At 39.5% G+C, this 19,940-nt stretch overlaps 1 protein-coding gene across 1 annotated transcript in view; it reads left to right on the top strand.

Annotated features, from left to right (window-relative positions):
- The window catches only part of dcc (DCC netrin 1 receptor), a 196,618-nt gene that overhangs the window by 51,414 nt on the left and 125,264 nt on the right, over window positions 1–19,940 (top strand). The window contains exon 8 of the mRNA XM_044334582.1: window positions 15,248–15,407. Within this exon, the coding sequence (XP_044190517.1) occupies window positions 15,248–15,407 (160 nt within the window). The remainder of the gene's footprint in view (window positions 1–15,247; window positions 15,408–19,940) is intronic.

Below are 19,940 nucleotides of genomic sequence, written 5' to 3'. Positions count from 1 at the left end.
TTTGCGAAACAGCAGTGGATTGGAAACGTGCATTAATTTGCATAGCATCACAAAATTTGTGCTACATTTGGAAGGAAACCTGACTAAAGGAAAATAAAAGTCACAAACATCTACTTCATGAAATATATGTTACATTTGGTACGTCTCCATTAAATCTTCATGCTTCCTTCAGATTCTGAGCTGCATGGGGACCAGAGTCCGCTATAGACCGAGTGATCTGCCATCCCACATATCTCTCGCTAGATTGGTACTAACGTTATGTTTCCAGTCCCAAATTCAACTTTTACACTGTCATATTTTTCTGATTTTGATTAAAGGGTGCATTTCTTCTGATTACAATGACAGAAATCATAGAGCTTGGACTGTTGAGGTCAGACAAAAACGCTACGTTCATGTTTTTCTTCCAAAGCCTTTGTCAGAACCAAGTCCACACTTGTGTTTTAAAACTGAATAACTTACATGTCCACACAGATTACCTTCATCTGTCAATCGTGATTAACTTTGATTGAGGTAATGACGGATTTTTTAGTTTTATTTCTGAATTCCAATAAGAGTTTCTTGAGTTTAAGGAGTGCATATTCTCTGCTCTTTATATATTATTGGATTGATGTGTGTTTTTAGCAGATCCGTCATGAAGGCGTCAGTAGGCGTGCGAGAGGCCAGACGGTCCAATCTCTTCACCTCATTTTGCATGTGTTGATTTGACAGATTTTGAGTGACAGACAGACAGACAGACAGGCAGGCGCCGGTCTGACTCTCTCTCTCACCTCCCAAAACAACAAAACAAATGGAGACACGAGCTGTGAGCCGTAGATGCTCGCTGTCTGCCGAGTGTCGTTTCAATCCGCTGAAAGCTGCGATCCAGCGACGCCCCGAGAAAACGGCTTCAAAGCACCCGGAGACGCCAGATTTAATGAAATTCAGCCCAATAACACCTGTTTGATATGGAGAGAGAGAAAGAGAGAGAGAGGCAGACGGTCTCACCAGCCTTTCAGCATCATACAAAGTGTAAATACAGTATATATATATATACACTGTATGTATATAAAGAAATAGAATAGAATACATATATAACATTGAATACACTAATGTTAGAGAATGTTCCTGAAAATAAAACAGCACATACAGTAACAGCTTTGAGCTACAGGCCAGTTGGATGTAGCATTAGCTGCTAACACGCCACAGGAACCTATAGACAAACAAAAAAGAAAAGAAACAGTCTAACACATATTAAACAAAACAAAACAAAGTACGATGGCTGACATTGTAAATTCCTCTAATGTCATGTACTGTAATACTCACCACTCTGCTCTCACTTACTCTATTAATATAATTCATTCCAGTCATGTCTACTTTCAGTATGACTCAAGACTTCCTGCATATATGTTTCACATTAAAATATATCAGCTTGTTTTTTTTTTTTTGGAATAAATTAACATTTACAGCAAAAAGCATCAACAACAAATTAAAAGAGATTTCAAAGGAAGCAGTCAGTACTTGAGGAGTGACATTATTTTAATTTGGTTCTTGTTTCTCCTCCTAATAGTCATCCTTCTACCATCTTTCCACCTCTTCTTCATAATCTATGTCACTCTCAGATGGGTCTTCCTCCCTCTACCATTAAAAGCCTATCTCTCACTCGCTCTGCATAAGAACCCACAAAGAAGAGAGAGAGGTAGGGAAGGACGAAGGAAAATATTTATTTTCCCTCCTCTCATACCGCTGATGTTTCTGCGACGTCTGCCTTTATCGATTGGAGAAAGTAGTAGGTCATCCATACAGTCTGTGTGTGTGTGTGTGTGTGTGTGTGTGTGTGTGTGTGTGTGTGTGTGTGTGTGTGTGTGTGTGTGTGTGTGTGTGTGTCCTCGCTTATCGATCGGTTAGAGGTTGGAGGTTTGTACCTCACCGCCTACGCCTAAATGTGTCATCATGTTGTGTGTGTGTGTGTATGTATGTGTGTGTGTCGGTGTGTATTTATATGGGTGTGTGTTGTCACTTCCAACATTGATTCCCTTTGTGATGAAACACCTTCCCATCAGCCCCTTCATCATCACTCAGCAAGGGGAGGAAGAAAGAAGCGTGCGTGTGTGTGTGTGTGTGTGTGTGTGTGTGTGTGTGTGTGTGTGTTTGTCAGAAAGAATAAAAGTTATTGAATTATTCCTGCTGTTCACAGAAAGAAGAACTCCAGGAAACTGGATTTATTTATTTTTTCAAAATTTATTTCACGGTGATTTTTTTGGGTGCATTTTGACATTTATTTTGAAAAATGTAATCATTAAATATCTCATTGGTCATAATCCTTCATTTTCTCCAATGCTGGCAAACGGCAACTGCAGTTCATGCTCAAGTACTGAAGCAGATGCGTTCAGGTTCAGCGTTACAAATGTTAGATTTTTAGGGTGTCCAAACACCTAATTTTGGGTAAATGATGTTGGTGTCACAGTTTTTTGTCTGTTCCACCACTTTTTTGTCCAGCGTAACTTATCAGGAAGCCAACACTATTGCATGAGTGCTCTCTCTACATGTCAATATATGAATAACAATAGGTCAAAACCTAGTATATAGCTGGACCATGTAGGGATGTGCAAAATTGTGGCCAGTTTGTTACAAGGAGAGTCAATGGTAGTGTCTATAATGTGAATTCCTGGATATTAAATATTCATCTGGAGGCTGTGATGGAAATTATGAATGAAAGTTTTGACAGCATTGGGTACAAACTCCGGAGGCTCATCTCCACCCAGTTACTGCAGTTACAGGAAGCGCACCTACAAAGCAGCCCCCCCCCCTCCCCCCCACACTAGACTGATGTAACAGCCTACGTGAGCGTCATGTTCTACCTGCAAGACTCCTATATTAATGCTTTTGTTCATCGTCTGTGATTTGAAAACGTCAGAAGAAATAAAAAGTTTGCGTCCTGCTCCGAATGCGCCGCGGAGCGTCTCTCCCGCCGGCTGCTGACAGCGCTGGCGCGCAGTCGATCACACCGGACGGTAGAGGAGGAGACGGTAGAGACGCCGGTACGTGTCTGTTGAAACAGGAGTTTAGCCGACTTCACTGCGTTTAACAGCAGAGCTGAGAGCTCAGAGCCGGAAACACAGTCGCTCTGCGTCGAGCTGCTGTCCTCTGTTTCCATCACAGTTATGTATTTAGGTCATTTAAACACAAGACTGTAAAAGTTTGCAGCCTGTCATGTTGTCACGCATATCCAGGGGGATAATGTCAGTAAATTCATGTAAATATACAGATTTTGCTTATCCTGTGTGAATACACTACACAAAACACAGATGTGGGGGTTGGAGGGCATGTGTAGTGCTGGCCCTGCTGTCGCGGTCCAACCAGAAATCTAGTTTAACACATCATGAAGAGTAGTTTGGTACACTCACTTTAGTTTGTGGCACTCCTACACATGATACACTCCATTTTCTCCAAAACATCCAACACAGAATATGAAATACTCTCTGTGTCACCGCACAAAGTAAACATTTCAGTAAAAGTTCAATCAAATCAATCAGGAGCTCCCTGCTATGTTTCATTTTTATCTTTATACGGTCAGTCCTTTTGCAAGACTGTTTTTTTTTTTTGGATGGTTTATGATGTGATTTTTGTGGTAAAATTCTTCCAAATATGAGGTATTAAAATGTAGTGTGATAAGACGTGAAGGCTTCACACCTGCTGGAAAGCTGAGATAGTGAGAGTCTGAAGGCAAAAAACTTGAGAGAAAATGAGATAAAACCTAGTTTCACAGTTGTTGGACTCACTTATCCCTCATATGAGTTAGTCTGACAAACATCTTAACCTCTTCCACTCCTCACTCATGTTGGAGTAAAAATGCCTAAAAGGACATACACAAATTAAAATGTTTCTCTGGCAGCAAAAGTGTCTTTGAAGTCAGTAAAAATTGAAAAGTTTTAGGTTTTTCAGTATAAATATTCACACAATATCCATGGAGGTGTTCAGATTGCTGGTTCATAGCGGTTGAAGCAATTTTAGACGTGGCGTGTTTGGAAATATGACATTGATGTTGGTTTCTTTATTAATCAGAGTAACATTACAGTCTCCTCATCGCCCCACACACATAGGACGTTTTGGTCTGCCGCTATTTTGCATCTCTTAAGTGCAGCAGAAGATTCAGTGGCTGTCTAAGTCACATGCTTCATGTTTGTCATGATTTATTTGCTAAGTCTGTTTCCATTGCACTTTGCTTTTCAACCTCAGCCTCAGTCGCACTTCTGGTGTGTTATGTTCTGAAGAACTTCAGCTTTGTTTTAAAGGAAAAGGTAGTGAGTGTGTCAGCAACACTCTGGTGTGTATTAAGGTTAGAATAAATAGTTGTGGTTCTGAGGTACACTCAGAGCTTGGATTATTAGAGGCTGATAATGGTCCCATGGTTCGACATGTGACCCGCATTTCCTGCTTTCACAGTAATAACATCAGGGCTCCGGACACAGAGAACAACACGTCGCCCACCAGAAAAACACCTGGAATTACTAACAGAGCTTTTACTGGAAATTACACACACACACACACACACATAGTTTTCACAGTGTGTAACTTTCTGTGCAAAGCCCACAGCTCACAGCGCTTTCACGGTAAATTACTGTAAACACAGACATACGCTGTCATGAGCAGCTTTAAAACTACAGAAACACACAGAGCTCTCACAACAAATTAGAAAACACACACATTCCATACCTCACCAAGAGAATTTGAAATGTCTGTGGACCATTCTTGCTGATTCTAAAAGTTGATACCGACTCAACTGCAAAATCAACAATGTGTTCATCCATCTCTCAATACATTATTTGTTCTCGTTCACTGAGCTTACGCAAAACAAGGTAATAACTACTGAGCAATTCCCATTCCACAGATATTTATGGACTTAATATGCAGTTTTTCAAGACAAATGCAGATAGTTTTATTCCTCTTTTTCTTAATTTTATCAATCTCTGCATTAGACTTACAATCATTTTCATCTCTCATATTGGAAAATTTCTAAAAAAGTTCCCGTTTTCAAACCTGATGACCATAGCTTCAAATTACAGACCAATCTCCATTTTACTAGTTATGTCAAAGATACTCAAAAAACTCTCACTAATCAAGTAACAGGGTTAGGGTATCTTGAAACAAATAATTTTCTCAGTGAGTCTCAGGATGGTTTTCACACTAACCAATCAACTACATCAGCTTTCTTATTTTGGACTGAGCAGATCCACACTTCAATATTTATTGACCTACATAAGGCATTCAACACAGTAAACCATCAGATATTACTCAGTAAATCAAACTGTTTTGAAATTGTTCTCTTCCTATTCATGAAACAGACCTCAGGTCGTTAAAATTGGTCAAGTAACTTCTTTCTTCTCTATCTGTGATTCTGGGGTACCTCAGGGTATTATTCTTGGCCCATTACTCTTTTTTTCTGTACATTAATGACTCACCTACTGTCTGTTAATGTCATGTGTCTGATATGCAGACGATACTGTAATTTTCTTCTCTGACCCAAACACTGATATGATAAACACTAAGCTCTCTTCTGATTTTAATTCCTTATTAATCTTGTTCCAGGAACATCATTAGACTATAAATGTAAAAAAAAAGACAAAAAACCCTGAATGTATGTATTTCCATTCCCCTAGTCTTAATTTTAAATACCTTGGTGTTTATCTGCCGTTATACTTTCAGAAATGTCTGACTGTCTCCCAGCTCGGTCTCTTACTACCTTAGAACTTATTGAACCAATAGCTAGACTCTACAATAGAGCTTATTAAACTCATCTTACACTTTATTATTGGACACATCAGTGTGTAGTGCTTTCACAATCTAAATCATTACATTTTCATAATTATACAGTACTTAGGGGTATTCATTTGTACAATCAACTATATTATCAACTTCTCCCTTCTTCACTTTGTTTTATTTTGCCAAGACGTAACTCAGCAAAACTTATTTGTAATAGTAACTATGGTTAAAGATCATTTTTCTGTACAAAAACTAACATTTGGAACATAATGCCACAACACATGAGAAATTCTCCCTACTTTTTATAATTTAAACATACACAAATACGTATTCCCTACTTCTGAATCAAAATTGTAACCCCTAACTTCTCAATAATCAATCCTATTTTTCCTTTTGAATTCTATGTAACTTGTCTGTATACATCCAAAGTTTGTTTTCTCTTGGGGTTTTTTTTGCTAAATGCTGTACTCTTTTATTGACAACTCTTAAAAATAAGTATGTTTCAGCCCACATACATGAAAAACATTCTTTGTATAGTTTAAGTTTTATTCTCTGCCTGTCTTGTTTTATATTCTTTTGCTTTTGCCTTCACTGTTGGGAAGGAGGAAACCTGCTGGAAAACAGTTTCTAAACTGAGTCAGGGCCACAGCTGGTAATGTCCTACATTGCACTGCTAAAAATAAAATAAATAGATTATGACTTCCCTCCCCATTCTGTGCCACAAGTCCATTGGTGGTTTGGTGTTTTGAAAATGTTACTTAGTTTAATTTATTTTACCCAAAATACTGCTTAAACAGGAAGAAATAGTGCATTTTTTAGGGACTATTTTCAGTGGCGGATTAATCCACTTTTGATGCTTTAGTGAGTATTTCCAGCAGCAGGACAGTGTGTGTGGGATTGAGTGAAAATAAACTACAGTGTGTGTTCATGGTAATGAAGGAACATGTCACCCAGTGCAACAGCGTGGCTCACTAATGTGTTTTTAATAGTTTTTGGGCAACAACGGAGATCTGCAGCACAGAGGAATAAGATATATCAGGCTTTGATACACACACAATAGGTAGAAGGAGTAATTCAATGTTGGTTCTGGCCTTTTCATGAGATTTGTTGATGTATACTTTAAATAATGTGGGAGAGAAAATATACAAAAAGCACAACAAAAGTGATGTTATGTTCTATCCAATTCTAGTTTTGTGTATTCTATTCAATCCACTGTGGCTGCTTTTTTCTGTGTCTATGTGCTTTTTTTTATTCAACTTTCATCCATTTAAGTCAATTCCCACCTTCAGGTCAGTCAGGTCACACTGCACGTATGCACACATGGACACACACACACACACACACACACATTTAAGATGTTAGAGATTTTACTCACTAACCTACAGCAGCAGAGATTTACAGGAATAAATATCCATTTTAGAGGAATTTAAAACTAGAGGGCAGAGTGGAGTGTGCGCATGCATGTGTGTGTGTTTGTGTGTGTGTTGTACAGGGGTTTTTAACGGCAGCTGGCTGAAATGAGCCCTGAAATTGAGTGCAGAGAGAGAGAGAAGCAGTATGAATGTGAAGCAGAGTGAAGCTGATGCGAGTGAATGAGCTCAGCAGTCTTCTTCTGCATAAATAGAGGTTAAAAAAGAGAGGAGGGTGAGGGGGGGGGTTACGGAGAATATTTTTAGGCAAAATGATAAGGAGAGAGAGATTTTGTCTGCATCTGTCCTGCATGTCCTCTTAATGTTTTTATTCTGCATTAGTATTATAGACAGTGTAATATGTGTTGTTATATTGAAGTTCTTGTGTGGGCAAAGTTCAAGTCAGATTTGTCATTTGCACAGTCCAATGACACCATGAGACTATATGTCTTAATAATAGTACCTGCTATCAGTAGTAGTGGCACGCAACAGCATAGTTAATACTATTAAATGCTGGGGTGGTTGGCAGCAACCTCCAAGTTAGGGACGAATAATTTTCATCATAGTTTTCATCAACAACATCCTGATATGTATTCAGACTGTTTCTCTCCAATCGACCGTCCTGAACCTTCCTGAACTAACTTCAACGATTTCTTCATCTAAACCATCCACCTGTCTGTTAGATCCCATCCTATCAAGGCTGCTTAAGGAAGTCTTACCCTTAGCAAGCTCTTCTTTACTAGATATTATCAATCTTCCTTCACGAACAGGCTATGTACCACAGTCCTTTAAAGTAGCTATACTTCTATATCTACTTCAATGTGCTTTTAAGTACAAAAGTGACTCTAAAAAACAATAGACCAAGGAGGAGGGCATAGCAACATGGATGAGGACTTTGTTCTAATGATGGAGACAGTAGACTATATCTAATTATTCAGGAAGAGTAGTTCTAATGTTCCTTCATTCATATTCCTGTTTTCTTTATAGGTGACTTGGTTTAAGATAAATAAAGACATGTTTCATATCACAACAGTTAAAACTGTGTCTGTATTGCACATTCAAACTTTAATACCATTTCGTATTAAATAGAGAAATAGAAATATTTCCTTCAGGAGTCTATAATGAGTTTGTAGAGCAATCTGTGTATATACACAAAATTAATTGGAAATTCTAGAGAAATGCTTAAATAATACATTACACTTTAACTAAACCTGTTTCATCAGTCAACTAAATCTACTGTAGATTTAGATCTTATGATATTTAGTCAACTAAAACTAGACTAAAACAATTCAGATGACTGAAGTATGACTAAAACTAAATGGCAGTTTAGTCAAAAGAATATGACTAAAAATGAGCACTGAGCAGCTGCCAGATTTTTAGCTGATCCGGGTGATACCAGTGACTTCATATTCCTGCCTGAGCATAACAGAAAAAAGCTCTTACTGTGTCTAAAAGAAACAAAACCAAAACTGTGTCAAGACGAAAATTCACAGTTCGGGTCAACACCGAAATCAAATATAAACTGCTCAAGTTAACCTGTTTACTTTAAGTGTTTTCTGTGAAGTCGCTCTGGAGAAAACAGTGAACAAAACAAATGTCAGTCAGTGAATACAACAGGTAGCAGCTTCAGGTGATTTCATGGAGTCTTGTGGAGTTCAACGTTTTCCTCCAAGACTTTAGAGCTGCTGAACAAAAGGCTGTTTAAACTTTTTTTCCCTGCGCAGACAGAAACACTTGTGTGTCTGATGTGTGATCTGAGAGAAATTGCAATCAGGCTGTCATCCACTGTCTCTCACCTGCTGCAGCTCTGTGTATTTGCTACGATATCTTCACTTTATAAACACCTTGGTGTGTGGTTTGAAATGTGTTTATTAGGGACCAACCCCAAAAGGCAGAGGATTACTGTAAAACAGTAGTCCTACTGTAAAACAGTAGTCCTCATGTAAGGACGAGGGCCCTATTGTTTTTTGTGTCTTTCATTCTTTCTTTTTTCTTTATTATTACGCCACTTCAGACCTAAAGTTGACCCCCTAAACATGCTCAAAAACTCACCAAATTTGGCACGCACATCAGGTCTGGTGAAAATTTTGATAAAATGTAAAAATTAACCCTCAAAGTGCCAAAATATGCTCTCTAGCGCCACCTATGTAACTAAAATGGCCGCCACGGCCCGAAGGAATGTTGTAGAGAGATCAAACCAAAACTCGATCTACAAATCATACACTGACACCCCTGACCTAAATCCAACAGGATGTCTGCAATTAGCCTTTCAAAATAAGACTTTGCCCCAATTTTGGCCCCAGAACAAACGCTATCTCCTCCAAGGGCATTAATGGTTTCGGCTTCAAACTTCAATAGATGACTTACGACACTATGCTGAAAAAAAGTTGTGAAAAACTTTGTAATAACTCGAATGGTTTGGAGTTGTTGCAGTGCCACATCACCCTTACAATGTAAAACAATGAGGAGGCATAAACTTTGTGTCAAACAGAGGCTTCTGACGTCTAAACTATAAGTCTGACCACTTTCAAACCTGTATCAATGGATTCGCCACAAAATTCCCTACTAAAATATGATTTTTAATGTAAAATTTGGCCAAAGTAATGGGATTTATGAGGAGATTTCACAAGAAGCGTGATCTAAAACTCATAAAATCACAGGAGGAGCAAGAAAAGACTTTAAAACTCACACTCTAATATCTTAAAAACAGTAAAAGATAGACAAACAATGTAAATTCAAGATTATTAGGTCAAAGTCTTGTGACTCACTTAAAGTTCAAATGAAGTCTGTATCTAAAACTATGTGGAAGCAGTAGCCTAAATGTTCAAAAAGGTGTGGGTTCGCTCACAATCTCCATTCAAATATATGAGTATTTTTCTGTGTCCAGCTGCAGTTACTTATTGTCTCTACACACCTGACAGTACACGTCAGTCAAACTTTCAAAATAAAAGCACACCACACTTGTGAGAAATATCCCTCATTTTTAAAAAAGCAAAATGATCTGATCCCGACGGGCCAGAGTGCGAGGTCCAGACCAACGCTGCTTGCAGCTTTAATTTTATTATTATTTTTATTTAAAAATTACTTTGAAATTTGAAAGCCTGATGAAGTACGTCATGTTTCTTTACTTTAGCTCATATGAAATTCTAAGAAAAAAAAAAGAATATTGCAACATAATTAAAGTCTAAACTGATATTATTCTCTTGCATAAACATAATACAGTAAACACAGACATGCATTAATGTGTATGTATTATGTATGTATGCAGGTGGTAACAATGAATGTTAAAACACATACAACTACTTGTTTTTATACCCAAATACAGAGCCTCTGTGTACATTCTTGAGTACCTGTTGAAACATAGTAAACTGTGTTTTGTTCATTTTTATATGTTATAATACTCTAGTGCATTTAAAAAGAACAAAAACAAAATCAGATTTTCTCTGCGCTGTAGGAGCTTTAGAACTGAAACCAAACTCCCCTAAAGATCATTCAGGCAGCAGAAACAATATAAATGCAGAGCAGCTTGTAGAAAATGGACACAGTGATGGAAAAAACACGGAGGCTGTGTGTGTGTGTGTGTGTGTTTGTGTGTGTGCGTAGGTATCATCTGTCGTCGGGCAGACTGCAGTGTAATTTTCAGCACTTATTCAGATTGTTTTCCAGCTCTTCCTCTGTGGTGTCTGACTCTATTATTTAGCCTACCCGTCTATTTTCGGCAGAGAGTGACGCTTTACTGCTCAGCGTCGGCTCGGCTTTTTCGGCCGGGTCACCGAGCAGGAACAAATCCCCCCCTTCACACCTCACAGTCTCATCTCACAGCGACACGAGGAGGTGTGTTAACACCGCTGTCTTTCCATCTCATCCCTCTCTTCTTTCCCTTCATCTGCCCGTCTTTTATTCTATTCCCTTCCTCATGTCTTTTTCTCTTCATCCTTCCCCTTGTCTTTTCCCTTACTTTACATTCGTTTCTTCTCTTTTTCTCCCTCCTCATCAACTTTCCTTTCTTCTATCTTCACTTTCTCACTTCTTTTCATACTCTTTCTCTCTTTCATCTTCTTCTTTTTTTCCAAAATGACTTACTCTTTCTCTTATGCCTCTCCTCCAGTCTGCTTTTCTTCCCTTCTTCTCCTCCCATCCTTCCATCTTCTGCTCATTCGTCTCTTTTCTTCACTTCATACTTTCTCTCTCCTTTCTCTTCTTCCTCATATATATTTCCCCTCTTTTTCTTCCTCCATCTCATCCTCCTGCTCCTTTTTTTCATATTTCCTTTTCTTTCTCTCTCCTTTTTTCATCCACCATTTTTTCACGTTTCTAACTCCCTCTCTTTCTCTTCTCTAGCTTTCTTCCTCATCTTTTCCTTCCTCCATCTCCTCCTCTTTTCCTTAATTTTCTTCATCCGTATTCTCCTCTTTCTCCTTTACCCACCATATTTTTCTTTTCCCCCTCTTTCTCTTCCTCATCTCCACTTTCTCTTCTTTTTTCCTTCCTTTTCTTCCTCAATCTCCTTCTTTCTCCATCTCATCCTCTTTCTCCTCTTCTTCCTCCTTTATCTACTCCTCCTCCATCTCTGTTTCTTCCTCCATCTCTTTGTGTGCTGTTCATATCCCCTCTTTCCCCTCTTTTGCCCTCCATATTTTTCTTTCTCTACTTCATCTCCTCCGCTCTCTTTTTCCTCTCTTCTCCCCTTTTCATCCCCAATCCCCTTCTTTCTCCATCTCATCCTATTCCTCCTCTTTTTCTTCCTCCATCTACTCATCATCCTTTTTTTTCTTCCATCTCCTCCCCTTCTCCTCAGTTTCTCCCCCTTTCTTATATGCCTTCATCCCCTCTTTTTTTTCTTCATTTTCTTCCTCCATATCCCCATCGTTAACCTCTTTTCCCCTCCATCTCCTCTCCTTTCCCTTCCTTCACCTCCACCGTTTATTTCTCCTTCTCGCCGCCCTCTCTCCCTACCTCCACTCTATCTCTTTCTTTCATCACATCATAAAGTGTGAAACGTGTATATGTGTTCATTGAAGCTTAATGACATGTACAGACAGACAAAAGCATTTAAAGACTCTGTGGAAAGTCATGACCTTTGACCGCGGGGATAAATTGGATTTCTCTCAGCTTATGATGGAGAGGAGAGGAGAGGAGAGGAGAGGAGAGGAGTGGTCTTGAGGATGTTTAACGTCAGTTTAGTTGAAGTTATTAGTTTTCATTTAGGTGTCTTGGGCATTTTGTTAAAAGATGCAATCTTACCATAATTACCTTTAAAACACACACTCACATATACACACAGTACATACCAGAGCTGATTGGTATTTCCTCAGATTTAATGTTGAAGCGGTCATGTGAATACAACATCACGCATGCCGACTGACTGCGTGTGTGTGTGTGTGTGTGTGTTACATTGATTATTGCTCTGTTCTGCCTTGGGGATTGTTCTCTACCGCTGTATAATTGGCGGCAGCTTACATTAAAAGCAAGGCCTTCAGGCAAGCACTTCAGGCGTTTCTCAATCTACATCGCTGTCTGTACTTTTGTTCTCGTTGACTTCTCAAACATCATTAGTCACAGCTAAATGGCTTCCCAATTCAGAGACTAATTGAAGAAAAGAAGGCTGGCAGGGAGGAAGGACCTGTATGTAGGTATAGGTGGATAAGACCTTTTCTGATGCTGATTGTTAAAAGTCTGACTATACTGGACAGTATATAGTTGTCCAGATGACTAAATCAAAAGATCTTGAAAAAGCTCATAATTGGACCTTGAGTTAAAGTTTTAATGTTGTTGTTTTTTTTAATGCTTCTGATGTTTAAATTGAAATCTGTTTATTTCTTAAACTCAATGTTAGGATATAAAATGCAGAAGGAACATCTTTCAGAATAAAAGTTTCACAAGATCCTAGAATACAGAAGGTGACTGACAACAATAATCAACAGCTTATCATGAATAGAGATCATAATTTTTCATTGTTTTCATTTTCATTTTTCCTTTACATCTGTGTTTTAATTACCTGAAGAAGTTTGACACATTCAGGAAAACATATTCATCCAAATCAAAACACTACACTTTCCTGTTCTGTGACACTCAGACCAGGAGCTGATAGCGTACATTGTGTGTTTCTTTAAGACTTGATGTGCAGTCAAGTAAAATGAAAAATCATTTGTGGATGTGATAATGATGGATAGTGATCCTGTCTCCAAGTGGTATTAACATGTGATCTGTCTCTCAATATCATCTTCTTCTATCTGGATCAGAAAAACCCTGGTGTAAATGTGAAAAAAATGTGTACAGTTTTGCTTTCTTTGGGGAAAAAAAATCATCTGACTCCACCTCTTCCTGTTATCTCAAGCTGCCTGTCAAAAAGCAGATGAACTTTTCTTCTGCCAAGAAAAAATAAGTAGAGCCCACCGGGAGACTCTCGAGGGACATCTATAGCATGCAAGACCAGAGTCATGTGATGGATGGGTGTAGCTGAGCTAGCGCTACTGCTAGCAAGCTGCTCTGATTACCTTCATACAGTATAAAGGTTTGGTGACACCAGCATTTAAGAGGGTTACATTTCACAACAAAAGCTATTCATTCCAGTGGAATCACCCATCAATGAATTCACTCATAGCAGCGCAAGTAAATACACATAAAATCTTAGCCTATATAATAAGTTCAACTTTGGTGAACTTTGACACGTGGAAGCTGCTGTAGCTTGTTAGCTGTGTTGCACCATCAACTTTTATTCAACTCTGCTCTTTTGGAATATAAACTGCTCCACATAGAGGAACGGTTTGCAAAAAGTTACTGTAAGAGACAGGAAACTATGGTACAAATATATCTTTGTGAACTTTGTGAACCAAGCTAATAACCTTGCTAACTGACAGCTTGCTAGCTAACAAAGGATGAATTTTGTTAAATGGCACTAGCTCAGAGAGCTTTTTTCCTCCATCAATAACTATGAATTAAATTATGAAAAATCCTGATAACAAAATACCAGTACACAGCCCAGTACAGAGAAAATAGAAAGAAGTTTAGAGGGCTATTGTGACTGACTAGCGCTAGCATGTTCCTGGCTGGCTAGTGTGTTAGCATTTAGCTGTCACCAGCTATTAAAATTTACCAACTAGCCCTGGAGGTAGTTCCTACATCACCAACCTTAAAGAATCACACATTTCCTGAGGACTACAGCTGTTTCCATCTGTCTTGTACGCTGTATCAGTCCCTTGCGAGTCTCCCAAAACAATACTGATGTATGAGTTTGTTTACATGTCAGCCAGCCCAGCCTACCCAATTTGCATATTGAGATCAGATCATGATGCAGGAGAACAAAGATAAGGACATTTATTAATACCTTGTGTAAATGGAAAGGCCTGTGATCAGACGTCATTATCCAGATGAAGTATCTGATCACAGCTTAGTGTGGGTTCAAAGATTCAGCATTTGAGGCCCGTGTGTCTCTCATTTTTGTCTTACAACTTATTCTGCTATTTCTCACTTTCTGCCTCAGGATGCTGAATCCACCAAGTGTTACATGAGTCTATCTAGTTATTGCAAAACCTCAAATATCAACATCTGGAAGGAAGAAAATCTCAATTTTGAAGTACATCTACTTGAAATGCTTGAACTAATCCACCAAGGCTGAGCTGTCAGTCATTATAAGATCAAAGTATACTGAGCTGTATGTTAGAGCAGGCAGCAGTCTTTACTTTCAGATGACTGCTATCTGTTGCTTGATAACTGAACTCGTCAGATACTCTGCCGCTTTTTCTTCTTGCCTGTGATCTTCTTTACCACTCTTCTTCCTCCTTTTCTTCCTTCTTGTCTCTTCCACGTCTTTTATGTTCCTTATCTCATCTGTCATTTGCTCCTTTCGATTTTTCTTTGCACCGTCTCCTCCCTCCTGCACCTCCCCTCCACTTCCTCCTGTCGTCCTCCCTCATTCTCCCTGCTTCTCCTCCCTCCCTCCTTCCCTCCCTCTACCCTGGATGAACTGTTAACAGAGGCCACGCCCACTCAGTATAGATCCTCCCACACACCTCCTCCTCCTCCTCGCCCTCCTCCTGCTCCTCCTGCTCCTTCTGGCACCCCTTTGACTTACTCCTCCTCCTCTGATCCCCCACCAGTGTCCCCCAGCCCAGGCGTTGCCCTCCCCTCTGCCCCCCGCGACCTGGTCCCTGTCCTAGTGTCCAGCCGATTTGTCCGACTCAGCTGGCGCCCCCCGGAGGAGACCGGAGGATCTGTACAGACCTATGGCGTTTATTACTCCCAGGATGGTGTCGAGAGGTAAGCCAAGATTTTTTTTTTTCTGTTTTTGTCTCAGACAGTGGTTCCCTACTTGAGGATCAAGACAACCCACAAACCTACGTTTACTTTTTTATCAATCTTTGCTTTTTCTTTAATTATTGGATAGTTTTATGTGTTTGGACCTTTAAAATTCTTCAAATTAAACAATCTGAGAAAGAATAATCACTCTTTGCCCACAACCAGTACCTGCATATATGTAATCTGTGATGAGCAGACAAAAGTAGACTAAGGGTGTTTTCAAACCTGTATTATTTAGTCGAGTTGAATTGACTCTGGTTGGTTTTCCCCCTTTCGATGTGACTGATTTGGGCTGATCTGAACACAGCAATTGAACCAAAACTCTTTGAGGATGTGGTTGTGGTCCGGTAGTTACTCTACTACCACTACTAGAAGTAGTAGTATAGCTAAACAGCTCCTGAAGCCTGATGCATTTTGTATACTGGGATGCGGATGAGCGCAATCAACAGTTGCAAGCAGCTAGCCAGAGAGTGAATTAAGTTGGAACCTAGACTAGCGCAGGCCAGAAGACCTTCTTAAACCATAGACACAATGAGCAGAGTGAATATTGTCATGTGCCTTTTGGTGACACATTTTGGTTTGCTTGAATTTTTGTGTGTGCGTCTGAAAAGAAACCAAACCAAAACGAAATCACAACAAATTTACCAACTCATCCAGTGATTTGGACTGAAATAAAGGTGTGAAAACAGCTCAAGCTTTGTTTGAGAGGATAATAAGCCACAAAGGTTGGGAATCACTGCTTTAAGGTTATATTAGAACCATGGTGTTGAGAAAGTTAGATGACCTCTTGGTCTTGGATTATAAATACACTGGACCATGTGTAAAGGCACATAAAGGAACATATGATATAGGATTTTGATTTCTAAGATTCACAGTCATGAACCCATGCTGCTGACTTTTGAATAAAAGAATAAACGTGCATAAATCAATGTGTGGCTTCTAAAATCACATACCTACTGCTGTGTCTGTACATCAGTCTGTGGTGTTGATCTCTGAAGGGACATGAACTCATGATGATGACTTCTACAATTACCTAAAGCTACATGTTAATAGCCATGTATTGACTTCTAAAGGGACATAGGGACCGTGGTGTTGAGTTGAAGGTGTTTAAATTGAATGTTTGAATGAGAAAATTACATGCAGTACAAAATCAATGGAAAGACAGACTGTACACACACTCCATAAGTGTACAGAGACAGGAATATAAACCTCAGACAAATCCAACAACTGAACTGTGTCTCTCGAGCTCTTCTTCATTTGCAGAATGCACCTAGAGGGCATTGCCAGACTCTTACTGAGTAAAAGTCCCACTATGCTTCAGATGAAGTGCTAGTCAGATGGTCTGAATCTCCACTTTCCAGTGGCGGAACAAACTGTGGCTGCTTGGAGAGACGTTGTGGCAGTGTGATACAGCCAGGGGGAAGCTATGACAGCACGTTATTTACTCCACCTTCAAGTGAACATTCAGAATATGCATAAGTCCTTTTTTTGAACTACTTTGTTTGAAGCATAATGACACCTTTATGAGCGGCTGCCTCTGTAAATGAAATGATAAGTAGATGAAAGATTTGCTTTCAGGTTAGATAATCTGTCCCATTGTGTCTGCTTTGTCTCACCTGCCAGCAGTGAACTTCCCCAACAGGGTGTTACCCTCCTCCACTTGAAGATTCACTCATCCCCTTAAGTTTCACCCCCTACACTTTAGGTGCCCCAGCTAACCAGCATAAGTTACCAGTATAAACCTCTCACTGGCCTCCCACCTGTTAACATGACCAACTGTATTCATTTGAAGGAAAAACCAAGCCAGAAGTACTGCTACCTCCAATTGAGCCCTTGGGTCTCTGTGGTGGTGGATAAGAACTTCACCCCTGGGTTACCCATGAGTCCCCAGCATTGACCTCTAAAGGAGTATAAGACCCATGGTTCTGACTTACGAATGGATACGTGAAAGTTGTAATTTTCTTCTAAAGGTACATACAGCCACCATGTTGATTTCTGAAGGTATAGGTGGTAGGTACATTGTGATGGATTTATTGATAAGGGGCGAGGACGAGGTCACTGTTAAAGACTCACTGTTTTCCACAAAGTTAAGGGGTCCAATTCATTTTGTTTTTGACAACAACAAAAAAATCAATGAAATGGACAATATAACTATCATGTCAACTTAACATTCTCAAATGCAGGATGTACAGCTTTAAATATTTGCATTCATTTCCACCCCAGTTGCCATGGGTTTCCATTTATTTCTTTGCAGTATGTAAATGAATTAGCGTACTGTTGAAGCTTATTTGAGTTGTGCAATCCATCAGAGAGGACTTCAAGTGTGAATTAGTTCCTGTCAAAGTAACGTTACTGTTGTGCATGAGAACTTGGAAATAGCAGTTTGACAAAGCTCTGGAAAAAAGCTAGTAAGTGGACCTTGAGTTAAGATTATTGAATCAGACTACATTATTGTCGAGAGGCAAAGCAGAACAGGATTTTCAAATTAGCCAGCACTGTCGTAAATCAATGGATGCCTGGAAAAGGAGGAAAAATCTGAAATTATAAAGTGTGGTTTGCAAAATCGTTCACTATGATTTAAATACATGGGTTAAAAGTGGCAAACACAGCAGTATGGTTCTTTTAGTTATAATATCTCAGTTTGGAATTCTGAATGTCCACAGGACCTGTAGTGCTGACCTGTAAAAGGTAGATGTGGGTCCATGTTGTGAACTCAGGTGTATGAAGTCAGGGTCCTGATTTACAACTGTAATATGACAGGGAGGGTCCATGTTGTTGACTTACAAACAAATAAAGGACTGATTATGTAGAGTTCTATAGTAACAGTATGTCAGACAATACTTCTTTCCTTTGATCACGGCTCTGCTGCACACACCAGCTCTCAACGTTTAGTAGAAAAAGCTCCGGGTGACATATTGGCGAGTCCCCCGCTGATGTTAAATGGTAACCTTTGACAGTTGGGACTCCAGCTAAAGGCTTTCACATCCAGCCTTTTAAGCTTTGTTACCTCAGGGACTAGCTGGCCTGCAGAGCTTTAGGGCTCTGAACGGTACACTAGACAAAAGAGCCACTGAGGTTTTGTCATGAAATGGTATGACAGAGAGATTCAGTCAGTGGCTATATACACACACATATATATATATTTATATATTTATATATACACACACACATATATACATACATATATATACATATATGCATGCACAGAAAGAGGTAGTTAAAGAAAACGATACTTGTGGGCATTCACCCAATCCTCAGGTAAACTTCTAGTCCTCCATCTTCCCCTTAAGGAGGCGTATACATATATACATATAAATATCAATATATACACTTCCGCTACAGGTGTCATACATCTACACAAATACTTACCTGAATTCACCCACGTACCCGCACATATTTAACCTATGTACCCAGGGTGTATGTATTTGTGAAAAAATCAGAGGGGGAGGGTGATTTTGAAACGTCTCTATCATCTTATAATATCTATTGTCATGTAACATCTCTACAATCGTCTTTATCATCAAAAATTTTTACACCAACTTCACATGCCAGGTAGGAAACAGCAACCACACTTTAGAAGTCAAGGTAGGAGTGAGGCAAGATGCATGATGTCAGCATTACTTTTCAATATGGTCCTAGACAGGATGATGTGAAGAACAACTGAAGACCAACCTAGAGGCATCAGATGGACGCTCTCTTCAACACTTGAAGACCTCAACTTCCCAGATGACTTGGCACTGATCTCCCATACCCACCACCATATGCAAGAAAAAACATCTGTCTCAAAACCTTTGCACAACAAATAGGACTGAAAATTAGCTTGAAGGAAATGGAGGTGATGACCTTGAACATAAAATCCCCAACAGATACAAGCAGATGGAACAAACCTACCTACAACAGAGGAGTTTATATATATTGGAAGCACTGTTAAATATGATGGAGGAGCAGGCAGTGACATCAAAAGCTGACTCAGCAAGGCCAGAAACACCTTCAGAATGCTGAACAATGTGTGGAAGTCCCTCTAGTACAGCATCAACACCAAGCTAAAACTGTACCAGAGCTGTGTTCTTTCTACCCTGCTATACAGGTCAGAATTATGGAGAATGACAGAGAGTGACCTCTCCAAGCTGTCAAGGGGGGGTTTAGCAGCCACACATTTCTCCGTTCTGTATCTCTCTAACCCTAACCCATTGTAGCTAACTTCGGGGCTAACCTCCTTCACTTTTCCAGCAGTTGGGGAAACAACAGACGAGACATTTCTTGGTCTTGGGAAGCCGCAGCATTTATTAACTGACACACTGTAGTCTGTACTTATATTTACTGCCAGAATGACAACTTACTCCTAACCTTTTCCTCTGCTCAAATTCACCATCACTTTTCTGCCGCTCGCTCTCTCACTCAACCACTCACTCGCTTACGCACTGCCCTATTCCTTAAAAGGAGCTATGCTACCAGGAGTTTCCCAGATAACAACACAGACGTTAACTCACGTTT

The sequence above is a fragment of the Thunnus albacares genome, chromosome 18 (genome assembly GCF_914725855.1).
Source record: "Thunnus albacares chromosome 18, fThuAlb1.1, whole genome shotgun sequence".
NCBI classification, from domain to species: domain Eukaryota; kingdom Metazoa; phylum Chordata; class Actinopteri; order Scombriformes; family Scombridae; genus Thunnus; species Thunnus albacares.
The sequence above is the reverse complement of the archived record's forward strand: the minus strand, read 5'-3'. Positions and strand labels throughout refer to the sequence as shown.